The following is a 20,779-nucleotide window of genomic DNA, read 5'->3' on the forward strand; positions in this document are numbered from 1 at the left end:
TATCACGAACCAGCTTAGACACACCTCGACTATTTCAGCTGGAGCGTACACTTCTTTTAAGCAAATGTTTCCAAAATAGTGAATGCTACCAAAGAAAATGTGATGACATGCACAAAAAAGGAAGGGGAACTACATGTTCCCATCAATGTCTACATATTTCCACCATTTGAGAAGAACAAAGAAGTGGAATAAACCTTTGAAAGAACAAAAATATTGGAGATGGACAAAAGAATTCATGTTACTTACAGGAAAAATTTGCTACTAAAAAACCAGGGCATATATGTAAGCAGCGAAAAAGGAAGCTACTTATAAAACAAAACCAAAATCACCTCGGAGAGGCAAACGCGTACCTCTCAACGTAGGTGCTTTTATCTATGAACAGATGAATATACACTTGATTTAACAAGACCTTTAGCTGTGTGCTATACTCTATCTTCAGCCGACTCTCCACTATGCTGTGTACCTTGACTAAAAAAATCGGAACTAAAATCTGGACTACCAAATGCCATCCTTCGAAACAATCTTATTTCTGCAGATTGATCTGCGGAGTTATATATTGTACTTTCGCCAACTTTCATCCCATTGGTTAGATCAGACGCAGACATGTTATCAAAAGCTCTCATGATCTGTAAAGAATAAGAATGATCGGAATGTAAAGTCCATCGTGACAAGTCTTGACGGTGCTTCAGGCGTAAGATTTTAGTGAAATGAAGAATCAATTACCTGTCCCATCCCTGGTCTCTTTGCAGCTGAGTGGCGCACACAAGCTGCAGCTGCCTCAATCAGTTGAAACATCTCAGGGATAACATAATTCCTCTCGAGGCGTGGATCTACAAGCTGATCAAATTCCACTTTCTCAAGGGCATGAGAAAGCAACGGTCGTGCCTGGAAGAGAAAAAAGGATCAAGTTGCAGCATGTCTCACCAAGTTTTACATCGATACGATTTCAAAAGAGTGTTAGGCTGATTCAATGTGAGTTGTCATGATAAGTAATAGAATTTAGTTCTACTCGAAAGAATAAACATTCTCAGGAACCAAATGGAAATAGAAATAACTTTCTGTAGAAGCCTTCCTGCTCAGGTAATTAGAGGGAATAAATCATTTTCCATGTAAGAAAACGGTTATTATATGGACTCAATGGACCCTTACAAGACAGAAACTTCCCAAAAATGAAACACCAAAGTTTTGCAATTAGTACACTTCTTTCACCCACTCAGTCATGCAAGCTACAAATAAGTCGGAATAGAGTCGAAACACTTAATATCTTAATATCCTACAACATTAAATCTATCTCCATCCTTTCCTTGTTTTCTCCTATTTCACCAAGTTCTTGTGCAGTGAGGAAAATGACGGGACGAATCAGCAAATCCTATGTAACATTAAACGTAGAGGTTTTCCTAGTAAAAATGGACTAAACACAGTACTTGTACTCTGCCCATGCATATATGTTAAACTTGTAAGTGAGAAATAACCAGTGCAGAATTATCACATAATGTGGAGAGTGGCTGATGAAAAAGACCTCATGCCACTTTGGACTCGGAGAAAGAAGAGATTCGTTTGACAATAAACATACCCATTCAACTAGACTCTCGTCCCCTAAAGGCTGAGATGTATCAACAGGCTTCCGTCCAGTAATTAGCTCCAGAAGCACAACCCCAAAAGAATATATATCAGATTTTTCAGTCAGCTTGCCAGTTGATGCATATTCAGGAGCCATGTAGCTGAAACGACACAAGGTATTAGAATAGACACATAAAGAGGAGGAATATAATGCATTGTCTCCTATATTCCACTTTGTGTTCAAGTTGGTCATGGAACATACCCAAATGTTCCCACAACACGTGTTGTAACATGAGTTTTTGCATCCTGAGCTAATTTAGCTAATCCAAAATCAGAAACCTGTGAAAAATAAATAGAATTATAAGTCAGTTTGCGAATCAAAGAATGCCACTAATGGAGTTTGAGGATGTCGACATACCCGAGCCTCAAAGTTAATATCTAAAAGAATGTTTGATGACTTGATGTCTCTGTGGATAATACGAGGATTGCCTGTCATCACCAGGAAAGATGAGTGAAACCAAAGAAGAGTGTTTATTATGCAATCTAGAGTTCAAGAGTGATAATTAGAATAAGTGTCCCATGTTGGTATTATAGGCAATTCTCTAATTCGAAGAGTGATAATCAGGTACATATTATCTGATGGTGCAATTTTTGCAGTTCTTTAGTCATATTTTATTCACCCAGATAAGAAACAAAGTGCAGATAATCAATCATAACTATAAGAATTAAAGAAGTGAAGAAAGTTACAATCTTCATGCAGATAAGCTATTCCACGAGCTGCACCAACAGCAATCTTAACACGTGTTGTCCAATCCATAACAGGCCTTCCTTCGGCTGTAAATTGCAAGTATCAACATCTAGTTTTAATGACAAAATGCCAACAATGAGTTCTTATTTAAAAAAAAAAAAGATTTGTATTTACCATGAAGATGGAAGTAAAGGGTGTTATTTGGGACATATTCATAAACAAGCAATCTTCTATTTTCAGAAATGCAATAACCTACAAGGGAAACCAAATGGCGATGGTGTACTCGACTAATGATTTCAACTTCAGCTCTGAACTCCCGGTCCCCCTGGCGCCCACCAATATCTAGTTGCTTTACTGCTACATCCCTCCCATCTGGTAGACATCCTTTGTATACAGAACCAAATCCACCTGCTCCCAACAAATTCTCAGCCGAGAAGTCACCAGTAGCCTTAACTAGTTCTTCATAGGTAAACCATATCTTTGGATTTCCAAATCCACCAGATCCTCCAGGAGAATTTAGGAATTTGTTTCCAGTTCCATTTCTGGTATCAGGTGTTGATTCCTGTATCTTCAATAAGACGGAATCTGTACACAATTTGAGCATCTTCTCAGATTGCATTAAATTTATGAACCACAAATATTACATTGATGTTGCTTCAAAAAGATCTGATACATATACTGACATGCTAATGAATAATATACTAGTTTCTGAAAAGTTACCAGAATTTGGGGTGGAGCCCGAAGGGGTTGGCATGACATTCCCGCCACTGGGACGAAAAGCCTTTTTCTTTCGTTTCCATAAGCACCAACCCACTAATCCAACAATACTAAGCAATAAAACAGCAACAATGACGCCAATTGCAACTGTACCTCCAGTTCCTATGCCGCTACTACTGGAACTGTTTGCGCTACCTGCTGCATTGTCACTGGGCCTATCGGTAGTGTTTCCACCAGAAGGAACTGATGGTGAAGGAGGTGTATTTTTAGGAGGTTCCAAGGATGGTGTAGGAGGTGAACCTTGTGGTGGCGTAAGCGCTGGCAATGGAGGTGTATTTGCAGGAGGGTCAGAGGCTGGGGTAGGAGGTGAACCTCTTGGTGGCACAGACGCTGGTGATGGAGGTGAATTCACGGGTGGTGAACCTTTCGGAGGTTCAGGAGATTGTGGTGGTGCAGTAGGATCCGGATTCTGTGCAGGCGGCGGAGGTGAAAAAGGTGGAGAATCAACTTTGGGAGGTGGTGAAGGTGAACTTGGAGGAGTGGTTGGTTGTGGTGGAGGTGAGGTAGGAGGAGGATCTTCTTTTGGAGGCGGTGGAGGTGAACTTGTAGGAACAGTTGGTTGTGGGGGAGGTGAGACAGGTGGAGGCTCAACTTCTGGAGGTGGTGATGAACTAACTGGTGGGCTAGATGTAGGTGGAGGAGCACTAGCAGGGGGAGGAGAAGATTGAGGTGGTGGTGAACTGGAAGGAGGAGGAGAAGATACAGGTGGCGGTGAACTAGCAGGTGGGATAGGTGGAGGACTAACTGTTGGAGGAGCGGATTCTGTGGGTGGGGAAGCCATTGGAGGAGGCGATGTCACGTTACTAGGAGGCGGCGATGTCACGTTACTTGGAGTAGGTGATTGTGGTAGTGTTGGTAAGGCCGGGGGAGGAGAAGATTGTGGGGGTAATGTTGGAGGAAGAGAAGACACGGGTGGTGCTGTCGCATTAGGCTGAGATGCAGGGGGCGGAGAAGAAAGCTGAGGAGGTGGACTCAAGACAATTGGTGGGACAGGAAATGGTGCAAGACTTGGAGGTGGAGAAACTACTACTGACATTTCACCACCACCAAAAACTTGCTAAATTTACACCATTTCTTCGATACTGTCAAACTCTCCAAACACCAATCAAATTTAGCAGTATTTCAAGAATTCTACCCAACGGAGGGCACAACTTGCTCTAACTGAATTTCCCCAAAAGAGGTACCACAAACATCCAATAAATTGCTAAAATTGGTACCCCAGAAGATCAGAATTCGTAAACCAATTCGCTCCCAAGTGAGATGAAAAGCAACCACTTTCTTTCCAAGCTAAACACCTAGCAATTTCAGTCAAAAACAACAAAGATTCAAGCTTTCCGCAAATCCAACTCAGTAAACTCGTCGAACAACGAAACGAGAAAAGATTCAATCTTTCAAGAAAATCATTCAGAATTCACCAATTACTGTAAAATAAAAAAGAAAAAGGTATCCAAAATGCAATGTATTGCTTCTTCCTGTGTTAAAATCAGTATCCTGGAAGATTAAAATCCATAGACAATTCATTCCCAAGTAAGATAAAGCACTTTAGTTCCTCTCCAAGCTAAACACCAACGGATATCAGAAAAAATAATAACACAAGATTCAAGCTTTCCACAACTTCAATTTGGTAAACTTGTTGAATAATAGAACAACAAAAAGATTCAATCTTTCAAGAAACCCATTCAGAATTCACCAACCGCTATAAGTTAAAAAGAAAAAGTAATCCAAAATACAACGAATTGCTTCTTCCTATGTTAAAATTAGTATCCCGGAAGATCAAAGTCGTAAACAATTCACTCCCAAGTGAGATAAAGCAATTCACTACCTCTCCAAGCTAAACACCTAGAGATTTCAGGAAAAAGCAACAACAAAGAAATTCAATCTTTCCACAAATTCAACTCAGTAAAACTCATCAAATAACGAAACAACAAAAAGGTTCAATCTTTCAAGAAACTCATTCAGAGTTCACCAAAATCACTACAGCGTAAAATACGAAAAAGTAATCCAAAATGCAATGAATTGCTTCTTCCTATGTTAAAATCAGTATTCCCGATGATCAAAATCCGTAAACCAATTCACTCACAAGTAAGATAAAGCAATTCACTCCCAAGTAAGATAAAACAATTCACTACCTCCAAGCTAAACACCTAGGAATTTCAGGAAAAAAACAACAACAAAAGATTCAAGCTTTCCACAAATTCAACTCAGTAAGCTGAATGAACAACGAAACAACAAAAAGGTTCAATCTTCAAGAAACTCATTCAGAGTTCACCAACAACTATAAAGTAAAACACGATAAATCACTCCAAAATGCAATGAAATGTTTCTTCCTATGTTAAAATCAGTATCCCGAAGATCAAAATCCATAAAACAATTCACTCCCAAGTAAGATAAAGCAATTCACTACCTTTCCAAGCTAAACACTTAGGAATTTCAGAAAAACAACAACAAAAGATTCAAGGTTTCCACAAATTCAACTCAGTAAAAACTCGTCGAATAACAAAACAACAAAAAGGTCCAATATTTCAAGAAACTCATTCAGAATTCACCAAGCACTATAAAGTAAAAAACGAAAAAGTAATAAAAAATGCAATGAATTGCCTCTTCCTATGTTCAAACCAGTATCCTGGAAGATCAAAATTCCGTAAACCAAATTCACTCCCAAGAGAGAAAAAGCAATTCACTACCTCTCCAAGCTAAACACTTAGGAATTACAAAAACAACAACAAAAGATTCAAGCTTCCACAAATTCAACTCAGAAAAAACTCGTCGACAAAAAGGTTCAGTCTATCAAGAAACTCATTCAGAATTCACCAACCACTATAAAGTAAAAAATGAAAAAGTAATCTAAACTGTAATGAATTGCTTCTTCCTATGTTAAAAGCAGTATTCCCGAAGATCAAAATCCGTAAACCAATTCACTATTTCTCCAAGCTAAACACTTAGGAATTTCAGAAAAGAACAAAAACAACGAAAGATTCAAGCTTTCCACAAATTCAACTCAGTAAAAACTCGTCAAATAAGAAAACTTCAAAAAGGTTCAATCTGTCCAGAAACTCATTCAGAATTCACCAACCAACCAGTATAAAGTAAAAAACAAAAAAGTAACCAAAATGCAATGAATTGCTTCTTCCTATGTTAAAATTAGTATCCTGGAAGATCAAAATGCAAAATCAATTCACTCACAAGAGTGAAACAACAATTCACTACCTCTCCAAGCTAAACACCTAGGAAATTCAGAAAAACAACCAGAAAAGATCAAGCTTTCCACAAATTCAACTCAGTAAAAACTCATCGAACAACAAAACAACACAAAGATTCGATCTTTCTAGAAATTCATTGAGAAATCACCAACCACTATAAACTAAAAACTAAAAACTAAAAAAGTAATCCAAAATGCAATGAATTGCTTCTTCCTATGTTAAAAAAATCAGTATCCCTGAAGATCAAAATCCGTAAACCAATTCACTCCAAAGCAAGATAAAGCAATTAACTACCTCTCCAAGCTAAACAACAAGTAATTTCAGAAAGAAAACACACACACACACACACACAAAAGATCAAGCTTTCCACAAATTAAACTCAGTAAACTTGTTGGACAACAAAACAAACAAAAAGATTCAATCTTTGTCACTCATACAGAATTCACCAAAAACTGAGGGAAAAAAGAAGCCAAATTAGCATAACTCCATTACACACATTCCCAAGTCCATATGATAATCAAATCAAGAAACTGAAATCACTGATAACCCTCATAGCAGAAACAGAAACATACCCAAATCACCAAATGTAGAATCCTAAGATCACCTCATAGATAAAAAAAATCACAAAACCCCCAGATACCCAAATCAAGAAAAGAACCAAGAAAAAGCCCAAAATCCCAATGTTATCATTCACATCTAAGAATTCAATCTTTCGAACCAAAACCCCATAAATCTAATTATAATTTATGAAGATACCAGCCAATCAGATAAACCAAAGATTGTTAAAAATTCAATCTTTTTCCATGTAATTAGCAAATGATCAAATATAAGAATCAAGAATCAATCTTTAAAACAAAAAAACCAAAATAAGAAACAAAGCTTATACTTATATGGGGTCTGCAAAATCCAATCTTTCTAGTGCACCAACAGTGAAAGCTATGAACTTTTTTTAAAAAAAAAAAAGTAAAAAATTGAGAAGACAAATGCATATATTTGTTACATATATTATATAAAGATTATGATGTTTTTTTTCTATACTGTCATAAAAGTCATTATTTTCATGATTATTAAATTAATTTGCTTTGCTTTGCTTTCTAAAACGTCAACATCAAATGCATAATATATAATAAATAAATTTTAAAGCTAAGATTGCGCAACGTTTGCATCTATCGCATAAAGAGGCAGCCCCAATACATCAAAAACGTTTTTGTTTGTATACTATCTCTGATTATTTCATCGATATTTGTTATCTTCTATTAGCATATGTTAGATAGATTTTTATTTAAATATTTTTCTTATCACTATATCATTTGAATTGATTTGTATGCACCAATATCATCATAAATATCAAATAAATTTATCTGTTTTTTAATAAATATGGTGTTTGGATCAAATTAAACGCATTTCGACTGTGTTTCATTAGGTATCTGGCTTCCACCAAGTGTCCATGATAGAAGTCAGGTACGGAAGGGTGATTAGACAGGATATGATGCACTTTCACTTTACTGAATACATGATCTTAGATAGAAAGACGTGGAGGATATGAATTATGATAGAAGATTAGTAAGTAGCAGTGTGTTGTCTTGTTGTTTGTGTTCATATTAGCAGTTGTAATATTGCTCCAATAAGTTCTTGTTTTTTTATTTCTGTTACTATATGTCAATTTCTTATACCTCAATTATCGCAGTTTTTATTATGTTTCTCTCTTTTGTTATTAAATGTTGTTTTTTAAAATATTTTTCTTGAATCGAAGAACTATCGAAAATAAATTCTTTACCTTTGAGATATACATTTCACCCTTTCTAAACTTCACTTGATAAAATTTCACCGATTACATTATATAATTATTATTAGTAATAGTAGATTATATAATCGTGTGAATAGATTTTTAACTTTTTATTTCTACAACATCTACATCCTTCTCAAGTCTAACTAGAACTTTATCATATACCCTTTTTACCCTCACTTTAAAATAATTAATAATTAGTTTTCACTTTTTACTTAAACTCTCAACTTTTAATTATGATGATAGAACATATATTGTACTAACTAAATAAATTTATTTTCACTTGAAGTTTCATTTTTCATGCCTCGATTAATTTAAATTTTGCTGAATAATAAAGAAAATTAATTACTTATAATATATATTTTTGCAAGTTACAATTTAATAAAAACCTTACATGATCAACAAAAAAAATAAAAATATTCTATGACTGTTATTAAAATAATTGTTATGAAATTTTGCCAACTATATACCTTGAGATCAACTCTCATCGTATACCAAGTCAAAATAAATAAATCTCCCTTTTGACCTTTTCAACGTATAGATATTGATATTTTAAACACATTAATTAATAAGATAAAATTAAAAAAAAATGAGTATATTACAAAATAATCTTCCAGAATTACTAAATCAAAAAAAGCACCGTCACCAAATTAACTTGTATATGTACTTTATTTGAATAAAGTAATTAGAAAGAATTAAATTTTACAAAATATTTCTGGTATATCACATATAGAGCCAAATAATGTTGCTGACATTTTGATTGATCACATGGCATAACAGAGTAGTTCGATGTATAATGCATTACGAATTCGATAAAAAGTAATAATTCAAAAATGTTCGACATAAAATATTAGTGTTTGTTTTCATAATTAAATGACGATTACGATTATTAGTATTAAATTTCACTATGTTCATATTATTCGAGAATAATATTAATAACCACACTAATTTGTCAATTTTTTAATTTTTTTTTTTTTGCTTTGATTAATCAGTATGAGCCCACATCAATTATTCTATGTTGATTCGATAAACTATTATGTGGTTACAATTAAGATGATTACTAATTAAATATAATCATGTATGCTTACATTTTTAAGACTGCTTTGTAAAATTTAGTAATTGACAGTCAAATGCTAGTTGTAATTGAAAAAGAAGAATGAAAAAATCATTTAAATAGTGTCCACTAAAATGAAGTAAATAAATATATAGATTGCAAAAAAAAAAAAACTCATATATATTATCATAAATCTTATCAATGTGTAAAACATTTGAGATCATATGTACTAGTTTTTTTCAGATTTTGAATTAAAAATTTATGATAAAAATGCTTTATTATTTATATATTCAATTAAGATAAATTATAATTAATTCAAGTATTTAATTTAAATCTGCTAGCAAATCTGAAAGATTTTCAATGTATTAAGCCAGAAGGAAAATATTTGAAAACTCTTGGAACAAAATAATTATAAAGGATAGAAAAATGCAAAAGTATTAATTTCTTTTTTTTGTGGTTAAAATATGAGAAAATAAAAATTTGAACCAATCTTTTAAAAAAATATAATTTTGAAAATGAAAGGCATGAAAGCTGCCTTTACTTTACTTCCATATACAAATAAAGCAAAATATAAATTCTCTAGTTGGTTGATATTGAATTATTCTATTTAATTAATTTGACTTTGACTGTTATTTTTCTTTATTATTTATCAAAAATCAACTTTTTATATAAAAAATATATATAAACGCGTTATTTATAATTTTAGTTTTTGTTAGCATCTAGGTGTTTTTTATTCCATTTTCCTAAATGACAAATCCTCATGGGATTTCTCAAAATCTAATTAGTAAATAATTGAATCCATAGTAACAATGACATTAATAATATAATTTATTGTAAAATTAAAATGAAACTTATTACAACTTGTGTTTATTTATTTATATAAAAAAATAAATCATTTTTGTTCTATATGTGGTTGTGCACGTGCATAACGGTCAAAGTCCAACTTTTATATGCACAAAGTACAATCCTAATTAGTATTTTAATCATACCTTGATTAAGCTGAACATGTCATTTTCATAATGTTAAACTTTTATAAACACCTTTTGCTTAGTTCTAAACCTTAAAAGTAACGGCGTAAGTCAAGCAATCTGTTATGTTTAACCAACGATTTACGCGAGGGAAAGAAAAATTACCCTTTTCTTCTTGTAATTATCGTCGTTGTACGTCTGTAATAATGGAGTAATACGACTCACTTGAATTGCTGGTTAAATTTAACATTTTCTTTTACTTGCTTGCATCGTTATTCTTAAGGTACCTTTGTAGGGTGAAGAAATTGTTTAAGATAGACTATCAGCTCAAAAAAAAAATACAAGTTACGTCGTATATATGAAGAACTAAACTGGTTATTTTTTTCATATAGGTTAAAGGTCGTTTCCGCTTCGTGGTATATACGAAGGACTAAAATAGTCCAACCTTTATACATTTAGGATCATTTTGATCATTTTCTCAAGTTCAGACCAAACTCAATAATTTCGATTCAAACTTTATACTAATATTAAAATATTTACGTAAAAATTAAATTACTTAACACGTGATATCGTTATTCCGAAACTAAGCCACAAATTTTCAAAAAGGTATGGAGATCATGTATTTTTGTTAGTGGTTGGATTGGTGGAACAAAAGATGGGTCTAATTACATGCAGAGACAATCGTACGTTTTGCCCACTTTCTTTTTACGCACTTTGTAAGGACTATATTTTTTCTCCACTTTCTTTGTATCTTTTATTCCCATAAATAAAATATTTTTGGCAACGGAACGACCAATTTAGAATTTAGAATTTAAATATGAAAAAAAATGACTCAAAATGTTTATTTGACTTTAAGAATATATGTATAATTCAATTTTACATTAAATTATGATAAAAATTATCGAACTGATAATCGAATACGTCATTGACATAGACAATTGAGTAATTTTGATAAAATGTATGTACACAATGTCAACTTTTGTGTTAGTATATTTTTGGAAGACATAATATAAAATAGATTGAACATTAATTTGGATATGATAAATAAAAAATGTGATGATTTTTTCTATATTCTAGAACTTTTAAGTTATAGTAATAAATTAATCTGAAAATTTGGTTTATGGTCCCACTTTGAGAGTCATCAAGAATTAAAGTTGATTTCCAAAGTTTAATTATTCATCTTGACTTTTTATTTGTTCAAAAATTCAAATAAATTAATGTTGTCCATATCTTTGCTTACATTTGCAAAATTTTAGTTACATAATTTTGAAATGATGTAATACTTCAAGACCTAATAATACACCATTGTTCTTCAATGGGAATATTTCATAATTAAGTAGCGCGATTAGGGTTTATTTTTGCAAAATATAGCAAAATTTAATTGTTAGATATATCGATACATATATATGTAACATGTGGATCGAGATCGCTGATTCAGATAATTTTTCCTTCTTTCAAATTCTATATTGGGCTGGGCTAATAAAAGAATTGGATCCATAAATGCACAAACACTCAACAATTTCTCTATCCCAAAGCTCATATTTGCCTCACCATGTTTCAACATTTTCTGTATGGGGGATTGGGAGTGTAACAACTAGAGTCGTTTGGTTGGTGACAAGTTATACTGAGATTCACAATCTCCGTAATTATAACTCTGGAATAACTTGTTCACCAACCAAACGACACTTTTCAAGCAAGAGAATCGATCATATATTCTTCAAGTATTTTCCCAAATTTTCAACTTTTTCTCTCCAACTTTGAAGTCACAAATGAGTACATATGACTCTACACAATACAGTAGAATGCATCATGTCAAAAGCTGCTGAATTTTTAGAAAACAATGTGAAGATGTCATCATGTCAAGACTACCAAAAAAGAACTTACTTGTACTTAGTGGACGTAGCACGGAGAGTATATCTCCCTAGAGTACATCTCCTACCTGAATTTTACTTCGAGCATTCAGCTAAACGAACAAAAGTTAAGTGCATTGTTACTCTGATAACGTTAACACAATATGCTCTCGCTCTTCAAAGAGGGATCAGTTTTGAGTCAGTTTCCCAATCTGGAGTTTCTCCTCAAATGGATTTCAGCTGCCCAGCTTTTCCCTATTTCTGTTTGAAACTTTCCTGCATGTAGATATTACACAGATCATCGACATATGACTCGTAATGAGCAAGACTGGAAAAAGAGCATGGAAATTAAAAGGATCAATGACCTGCAGTTGAAAGGAAAAACTCATCCAGCACCTTTCCATGTTCTGTCAAAAACAAAGTACCAACGGAAGTTACAGAGAGAACATAGTATTCAACCCATTTATAAATTTGAGTTCATAGGATGATAGATACAAATATATGTAACCGAGAAATCACATGGCTAAGTGGGACAGATTGGGAACTCAGCGAATAATAAGCTCTCCCTCCTACCCTTTCTCACTTAAATACCAGGTTTTTGTTCGTGGTAGGTTTAAACTTTTGATGTGTGCCTAACCCACGTAACACGTGTTGCACTCTTATCACTAGACCAAATTCACAGAGGCATAATAGATAAGATTATATAAGATACTCTTTGCTTCCTGTCCACGAAGAGCAACCTTACAACTAACTGCATAGGCAGAGAACTTTGCCTCAGGAAGTTAGCACCATACACCAACTAGTGACACACAGATACCTCAAAATATCATAACAAAACTTCAGACAAACTAAGCACTTTCAGCTGGCACTCTATGTGAGTATTTTAACTCTCAAGAGGTGCAAAAGAAAAAGTGGCACTCAGACTGATTAATGAGCTCCAAGAACATTTTATACCAGATGATGACTAGCTATGGTCCAGAGTCACCAGACGTAGAACAGATTTAAGAAAGAACTACAGAAAATTAGTTTACTGCACTAGTTCTACCTTTGATACTAAAATAACCTCTCAAAGTAGTGAGAGGCACAAACTAGAAAAATTTATTCAGTAAAAGTAGTAGGTTTTGATTCTGTAACTTAAATATTTTTGGACAAATAGTTATTCACCTGATTCATATTCCAATGCCTGCAGAATCATTTCAACCTGGAGAAGATCGGAAAAAACGTGATATCTATTAGATGTTGTATGATTTAAGGACCTAGTAGAGTGATAAGAGCCAATGTGGTACTCATTAAATTAGGAGGGGTGACGGCATAGAAGCGGTGAGTAAATGTAATTTATCATCACTACAGGTAAAGATGCAAGAGCGGGATTTATAGTGGAATTTGAAACAAAGATAAGCACATTCACCAATCTCTTAAAGCAAGTGATAGCGACACGAGAAGGTTACAAAACTAAAGTCTAAAGGAACAATACCATCTTTTTCCAGATTCCAATAAGCAAGACAAAATTATTACGAGCATAGTTGCAGTGTCTCCAGCTGTTTCCAATGGGAGTATATGCAGTAATTTTAAAGAAGACAGGGATGAAAGAACCAGTAATTGAGAAAAGCTAGTGGAGCAACAAATTAACAAATCGCTCAAAGTTCCAAAATGAACTATGAAATGACAAAATTAGACAGGAAGAAGTAATACACTCAAGATGTGAAGCTTCTCGTAATTTTACTAAATATTGTAAGGAAGTTAGTAATTCATACCTTGTCAAAATCTTTTACGAGATTGGCTTCCAGTGAAGCATTGTTTTCATACTCTTGCCATAGTTCTTTAATCTCTTCAGCTGGAAAGATTATAAAAAACGTCGTATTAAATTGTCACTTTACTAGAGTTTTTGACTGCTCCGGAGAGAAAAATAAGGTATGATACGAAAAATAAAGTAATACCTCTCATCCCTCCACCAAGAACTTTGCACATTTCAGTCAAAGCAGCTTGCTCAAGTCTGCTTTTTTCAGCCTTAGGTACACCATCAGATGGAGTTATATCTCCGACAATTGCTACAAAAGTTCAAAAATACTATCAATGCAAAACCTCAAACTTATAGAAAATAAGGTGAAAATCTCAGTCCCAGTCCAACCTACGGAAAAAGAAGACGGAATGAACATGTAGAAGAAGAGAACACCGAAGTGAAACTGATGAAGGCGGTAAACATAATTTTTACAGCAGAAAATACTATGGATAAAAGAAGATTGGTAATATACATAAGTGGTTTAGTAACTGCGGTATAAACTTATAATCTTAGAGCTTGATGCTTCTTAGATCATTGGAACAAAGGAGAAAGGCAGATTAACTAATAACCAAACAGTAAACTGGTACCACAAAGTGCACAGCCAATCAAATTTATAAGAAAAAAAGGAAAAGATGAGCCAACAGGTGTACATTTTTCTAGTTCACAGTATCCCCGTATACAAGTAGTATACTAAAAGGTACGAAAGATCTACGCCAAAATATGGTTCTCTATAAAAGTCATCCAATCATCTATAGTTCTATACAAGCAAGCACCTCATGAATTCACCAAAAAGAAACTACAGATACACAGATACTCCTCAGATGTACAAAGAAATCTCCGTATGCAAGTATATACCAAAGAGAAGAGAGATCTAGGCCAAAATATGGTTCTCCATAAAAGTCATCCTATCATATATACAAACAAGAACCTCATGCGATCACCAAATAAGAAACTGATGACACGAGGCTACTCCTCATGAATACAAAATCTTTCTAAATCCCCTTAAACACTCCTAGTTGTCTCCTCCATAACGCCCTGGATGATTTCATTTTTTCTTTCTTCTTCCTGTTCTTTTTTGTTTGCTTGGTGTGCGTAATTGCCTCTTTCCACATATCCCTCAAAACACTATATGCCTGCTCATCATTCCTTCTTTTTTCGGGATGCTTCAGTAGTAGCAATTTTTTCACCATTTTATGTTTAAGTAAGTCATACAAAAGGGCAGTCACAGTAAATAATTTAGCCTACAAGTTGAAAATAAAAACACTGAAATATCAGAAAGATGAGTTCGTATTTGGAGGCAATACCTTCTGCAATATCATGAACAATAGCCATCTTGATACACCTGTTACATAAATAGAGAAGCACTATGATTACCTACTACCTGATAACAGTCAGGTTATTTTAACATAATTTTTTAATTTATGGGATGAAGTAAACAGATGAACATAAGCGTCAAGGAAGTAACACTACAGAAAGAGCATCAAGATCATGTCTGCATGAACAAACTTCAGGTTTCTGAGTAGGAACGACAACCCACATTGAAGAAATGTTCATCAAATGTAAACCATGCTCTACAACCAAGCAAATCATATGTTCAGTATGCAGAGCTCTGATCATTCATACACGGGCCCTTCATACATTAATCAAACATCAGCCCAGTTCAATTTGTCTAGATGAGAAAGCAACTCAAAAAAAATATCTAAAGAAACCCCATCGTAAAAGGTGAATACATTTTAGATGCTACCACCCTGGGTAGATATGCTGGAGATCTCATAAAATTTCAGCATTATATCACAAATCAAATGAAGTGCCAAAATTTCCTCTATGTATGCTTTACATGAAACTTAATAAACTTCTGAAGATGACTATTTCCTGTATTAATCAAAAGCAGCATTATAACCATTAACAAGTTGATAATTAACATAAATAACATATTCCGTCATAAGTTCAAGACGATTGTAACCTCAATACTCAATAATAGAAGCCATTCCAAGGGAAGGCAAAAAAACACAGGAAGGTCACCTTTCCCTGTTAACACCAGGAAGGTCGCCAACAATCAGAGCCATCAATGACATACGATACATATGATCAGCAATAGATTCAGAACCTTTTATTGCATGATTTACCCATCCCTTCCGCTTTGTGGTCTACAAAACAAGTAGAGGCATTAGGGGATACATCTACCCGAATTAAATACAGAGCGCAGACAGGAAAAAAAATGCAAAAAGGGAATAAAAGATTAATAATTCATCAAGATAGCACTGTACAGTAAAGAGGTTAATTAAGAAAGAAATGTCAGCTTAAAAAATGGAGGGCACTATGTCCTGTTTCTAACACCAAACTATAGAAAGTACAAAACCCTTGAGTGTGAAGGGGAACTCAGATTGCGTAGAAAGAAATTCAATAAGTAAAACCTAATTTCGAGGGTAACGGGGCACAAGTTATTACTTTCTTAGGAAGCTTTTGTTTGCAAAGAGAAAAATCATCAAAGCTAACTCATTATCATTTTTTGCTCTTTTTGCTTGAGGTCTGGATATATACATCAATGCCTACATAAGTTTAGAGAATCAGATGGCATTTAAAATTAGAAGGCTGCTGGGAATATACATTTTCTTAGATGGAACAAGATAATTACATGAACTGCATAAGTCTTTCCTAACTGTCCTTTTGGCTAGCTGAAGTTTGTGGATTCCGATTTTGAAAGGCCACTGCCTTTGCATGAAAGAATTAAAGGTTTGAGAAAGCCAAAATGAGCAACAAGTTACAGACTCTACCTTATAGCTCAAGAAAGTTAATAAATGGATTACTTATATTAACTGCATTATTTGAAACAATGCAAAGTGACCTTTTTTTCTTATGTTCAGTGATACATATTTGACTAAGACAGCTTCAGCTCAATGTCTAAACTCAACATTTAGAAAAGGAACGATCTATTATTGTCTCCGGGGCTTTCGTGAAGTGGTACGGGTGTGATGTACAGGTTAGGCATACGTGACAAGTTCGAACTTTGCCACGGACAATAGTTTGGTAATTAACTGATGAAGGGTAAAGATGCATGGCCTTAACCCAATAGAGTTTCGAAACACGCACCATCAAGCCCTCGAGGATTTCTCGGTCATCAAAAAAAAAATGGAGAAGGAACCCTCTATTAGATTTTAGTTTCTAGCTGGAAAAGCCTTGAATAGGCATATGTACATCCTTTAATCCATCAAACTACAAACTTCAAATATATACAAGCCGAAATAGCAAATTCCCCAATTCCACTTCAGTCCTTACTTACAAACTCAAGACTCTCTACTTCTCCCTACAATGTGCACCATAAAATTCATGAACTTAGTCACTCACCATTATCGCATACCACACTCTCATCCACTACATCATACTCTGCTACGGCAGTTTGTCCGCGGACAATTCCAACAATGCCCCACCTCAATACAAAACTCCCAATATGTCCTCACATTTTCAAATATGTAAAAGATCACAACTTTATCACATACCCTCATTTTATTCTACAAAAGCATAGTAAAAACATTTTTTCATTGACTACAACATATTTTGATCTATACAGGTTAAAGCTGCATATAATAGACCCTTGTGTGTCCCGTCCCTCCCAGAGTTTAGTGCACCAAGCTGACCTTTTTAATGCTCAAACCTCAAACCAAGTCAACACACAAAAGTAACAATACCCAAAAAGTAAAACTGAAAACACATAAAAATCTCTCCTTCATGAAAAATCACATGCATGGAAACATTACCTTAAGACTATGACACAAAGTGAGGAAATCAATGGCATTGGAAGGAGAAGATGAAGCTCCATCACTGTCATTCTTTGATGACCCGGACCCGGAATTCGAGATACTCGGATCCAAATTCACAGAACCCGGAATGGGTTTCTTAGAACAAGCAAAAACAAGCTTTCTACATTGAAAATCAACCAAAAAAGAAACCTTTTTTAAAGAAACCTGATGAAAAGGGAAAGAAGAGTAATGGGTTGATGATGAAGATGAAAGAAAAGGGGAATTTGGGTTTGCTTTAGCTGCCATCATTGTTGCTAAACAAAGATTCTTGAATTTGGGGGAAAAAATTTGTTTGATTTATTTCGATCTTGTCGAATTCTTTTTTTCAAGTGTTTGGGGAAAAACAAAGAGAAAAATGGGCCCTTTGTCACGGTCAGTCGAAATCCGACTAATTTAGATTTGCATTAAGTAGACCTCATTTGAACAAACTAATTTAGATTCGCTCATTTGAGGGTGGGGCTATTCAAAACCAAACCGAAATTGATATACCAAATCGATAAAAAAGTTATTAGTTTATAGTATTGGGTTATTGATTTAGTGATTTTGATAACGGTTTTGATTTTTTTGTTATCAGGTTATCGGTTCTTAAAGGTTTGAAGTTTTTTCTTGACGGGTTAACCGATAACTCGATAGTAAATTAAATAATAATATTTATACCCTTTTGTATATAAAATCCTCGACTTAGAGTTTAATTTTCTACTTTTATTTTTTATTGTCTCAGACACTTGGTTATTCAACAATGTATAAGTGTTTACTTTTGACCAAGATGTAACTTGTGAACTTAAGTGTATGGTTTATTTGGTTTGTCACCTTGTTTCTAAGTGATTTTCAATGTTTTTTCTTTTGTGTCAAATCTTAATGGTTAAACTGATAACGATGAAAAACCGATAAACCAATAATCGATAAGCCAATATCTTAATGGATCTATAACGGTTTAGCATCTCTACAAACCGATAATCAATAAGACAACCCGATAAACTTCAAAACCGAACCGAACCGATCGATATACAGCCCTAGTTGTGGGGTAACGATTTAAGCTCAAATTTGAGATCTTTCGATTAATTCAAATATGCGTTTGTTAAAGATTTAAGTTCAAACTAGAAAGTGTTGATTATTTTACATTCACATGATCTAGGGTCCATTCGAAGAATAGCTTCATAAAAAAACTAAGTTCGAACCCGAGATTTACGAAAGGAACAGGCCTGTCCAGCATATTAAATCCTTTGATTAATGATTATTTTTAGGAAAAATTATGCGGTTTAGCAAACTTATATTAATTACTCATCATAGCTATAGTTTGTTATAATTACCACTCATGACTAACATTATACATTAAATACGTGGCTGACTTCGAGTTTGTATATTTAGTCACGTTTGCATATGTATAATTCGCCAGAATATACAAATACATATGTATAATACAATTATTCCTATATACATATGCAATTCACCCCTCTCTTACTCTCTGCCCTCCCTTCTTTCGCTCTCCTCTCTCCTCCCTCTCCCTATCTCGCTTGTCATATATACAAATGCATATGTGTAATGTATAATTATATACATATACAGTTCATCTCTCTCCCACTCTCTGCCCTCTCTCGCTCGCCTCTCTCCCCCTTCTCTCAATCTCGCTCACCTCTCTCCTCCCTCTCCCAGTCTCGCTCGTCTCTTTCCTCTCCCTCCCTATCTCTATTGCCATATATAGAAATACATATGTATAATATACAATTATCTAACCAATATACATATACAATTCACCTTTCTCCCACTCTTTTCCCCCTCTCTCTCTCCCAGTCTCGCTTGCCTCTCTCCTCCATACAACATGTAGCTACGAATGGTAATTATTAAACTATTGTTATAGAGAGTAATTAGGCTATTTTTAAATGGTTATATGTGAAAGTTCCGGTTATTTTTACTTGTTTGGGATATTATTTTTAAGTTTTGCACGGATTGATATTTCAATTAAATTTTAAAAAAATAGAAATCCTAAAAGGAAAAGGAATGAAATTAAGTAAAATTATTACTTTAATTAAACCAGGTTTTCTTGTATAAATAGGAACAAAAATCTACCTATAAAAAAAGTAAAATATTTATTATGTGTAACCGTAATATTACTACATCTCTAACAACCCTTTTGTCTCATGGAGAAGGAGAAAACAATTGCTCAAACAAAATCTTCAATATCCCAAGATATTATTTATGAAATATTTTCTCGTCTTCCTGACAAGTCTTTTACACGTTTTAAATGTGTCTCGAAATTTTGTAACTCTCTTGTATCATTCAAAGTCCTTGCATGGACATATCCTCGAAAAAAGTTTTACACCATAAAGCAAAAATTTATGATTTTAGACGAATCCAATTTAATCGAGCCTGAGGAGAAAATCGATAAGAAAGGCTCCGCTCATCTTATTAAGGAATTAGATGGCTTCCCTTATCACAAAATTGACTATATTGAAGGTTTGTTCTGCTTATGGAATCCAAGTCAATTACCTCCTATTATTTTCAATCCCACTACAAGAAAAGTAACATATATTTCGTGTCAAAATCTTGCTGACGATGAAATCGATGAGTATCATATTATATTAGGTTATGAACCCGAAAAAAAGATGCATAAAGTTCTATTGATAACATATCCTCATAACTATATATTGTCATCATCAAGATATTGGATTTTTACTATAGGAACAAGTGAATCGTGGCAAGAAATAATACTTAACAATTTATTTGTGACACCACCCTTGAAAGGAGTTTGTATCGACGGAGTTATTTATTTTTTTGCTTACCACAATAGAGGAAGATATCTCAAGATGACAATGGTTAATTTAAGGGCGGAGAATTTCAAAATTATCTCGTTATGGAATAAATATAGACGTTATTCTGTCGATAACATGTTTGAGTATATTCACTTAATAGAAGTGAAAGGAAAATTAGCCGTGGTTGATGTTAAAGAAGGAACAACGAGAGAGATAATTTTGAGAATTTTACGAAATTCTGAAACTGAAGAATGGGTGAATCATACTATTGTCTTTCCTCGACTATTAAGTCGAGATATAGCAAAAGAAAACATATTTTATTTGAAGAATTACGTTTATAGTAATACTTTGAATGGTGAAATCGTGTTAATGAACTCCTTGATCAAGCCAAATTGGATGTTTTTTTATAATTTTAATAAGAATAGTTGGAGAGAAATAGAAGTTTTGGGTTTGAAGAAAAGGTTAATATTTTTGGTATTTGTAGTTATATAGATAGCCTCTTACCATAA

General features: G+C 33.8%; 2 protein-coding genes and 1 pseudogene across 5 annotated transcripts; 1 reads left to right on the forward strand and 2 right to left on the reverse strand.

Annotated features, from left to right (window-relative positions):
• Positions 1 to 165: 165 nt before the first annotated feature.
• On the reverse strand, positions 166 to 7,315 carry LOC107020579 (proline-rich receptor-like protein kinase PERK9). 4 transcript variants are annotated; one of them, XM_015221003.2, is made up of 9 exons: positions 7,172 to 7,315; positions 3,029 to 4,380; positions 2,483 to 2,893; positions 2,308 to 2,394; positions 1,979 to 2,049; positions 1,823 to 1,899; positions 1,574 to 1,721; positions 724 to 885; positions 166 to 626 (listed from the first exon to the last, which is right to left on the reverse strand). In XM_015221003.2, exons 2-9 carry the CDS (start codon positions 4,119 to 4,121, stop codon positions 423 to 425), a joined length of 2,253 nt encoding a protein of 750 aa, XP_015076489.1. In that variant the 5' UTR covers positions 4,122 to 4,380; positions 7,172 to 7,315; the 3' UTR covers positions 166 to 422. The 4 variants fall into 4 exon arrangements, with proteins under 4 accessions (XP_015076489.1, XP_015076490.1, XP_015076491.1 ...); XM_015221004.2 differs by lacking the exon at positions 7,172 to 7,315 and adding an exon at positions 6,858 to 7,137 and having other exon boundaries at positions 185 to 626; XM_015221005.2 differs by lacking the exon at positions 7,172 to 7,315 and adding an exon at positions 7,042 to 7,115 and having other exon boundaries at positions 185 to 626.
• A 4,489-nt stretch (positions 7,316 to 11,804) lies between these two features.
• Positions 11,805 to 17,887, reverse strand: LOC107018743 (HD domain-containing protein 2). Its single transcript, XM_015219303.2, has 8 exons — positions 17,479 to 17,887; positions 15,746 to 15,870; positions 15,028 to 15,065; positions 13,881 to 13,991; positions 13,698 to 13,777; positions 13,108 to 13,144; positions 12,309 to 12,350; positions 11,805 to 12,219 (listed from the first exon to the last, which is right to left on the reverse strand). The coding sequence occupies exons 1-8, from the start codon at positions 17,767 to 17,769 to the stop codon at positions 12,143 to 12,145; spliced, it is 801 nt and encodes a 266-aa protein (XP_015074789.1). The 5' UTR covers positions 17,770 to 17,887; the 3' UTR covers positions 11,805 to 12,142.
• Positions 17,888 to 19,658: 1,771 nt separating this feature from the next.
• On the forward strand, positions 19,659 to 20,779 carry LOC114077326 (annotated as a pseudogene).

The sequence above is a fragment of the Solanum pennellii genome, chromosome 5 (genome assembly GCF_001406875.1).
Source record: "Solanum pennellii chromosome 5, SPENNV200".
NCBI lineage: Eukaryota > Viridiplantae > Streptophyta > Magnoliopsida > Solanales > Solanaceae > Solanum > Solanum pennellii.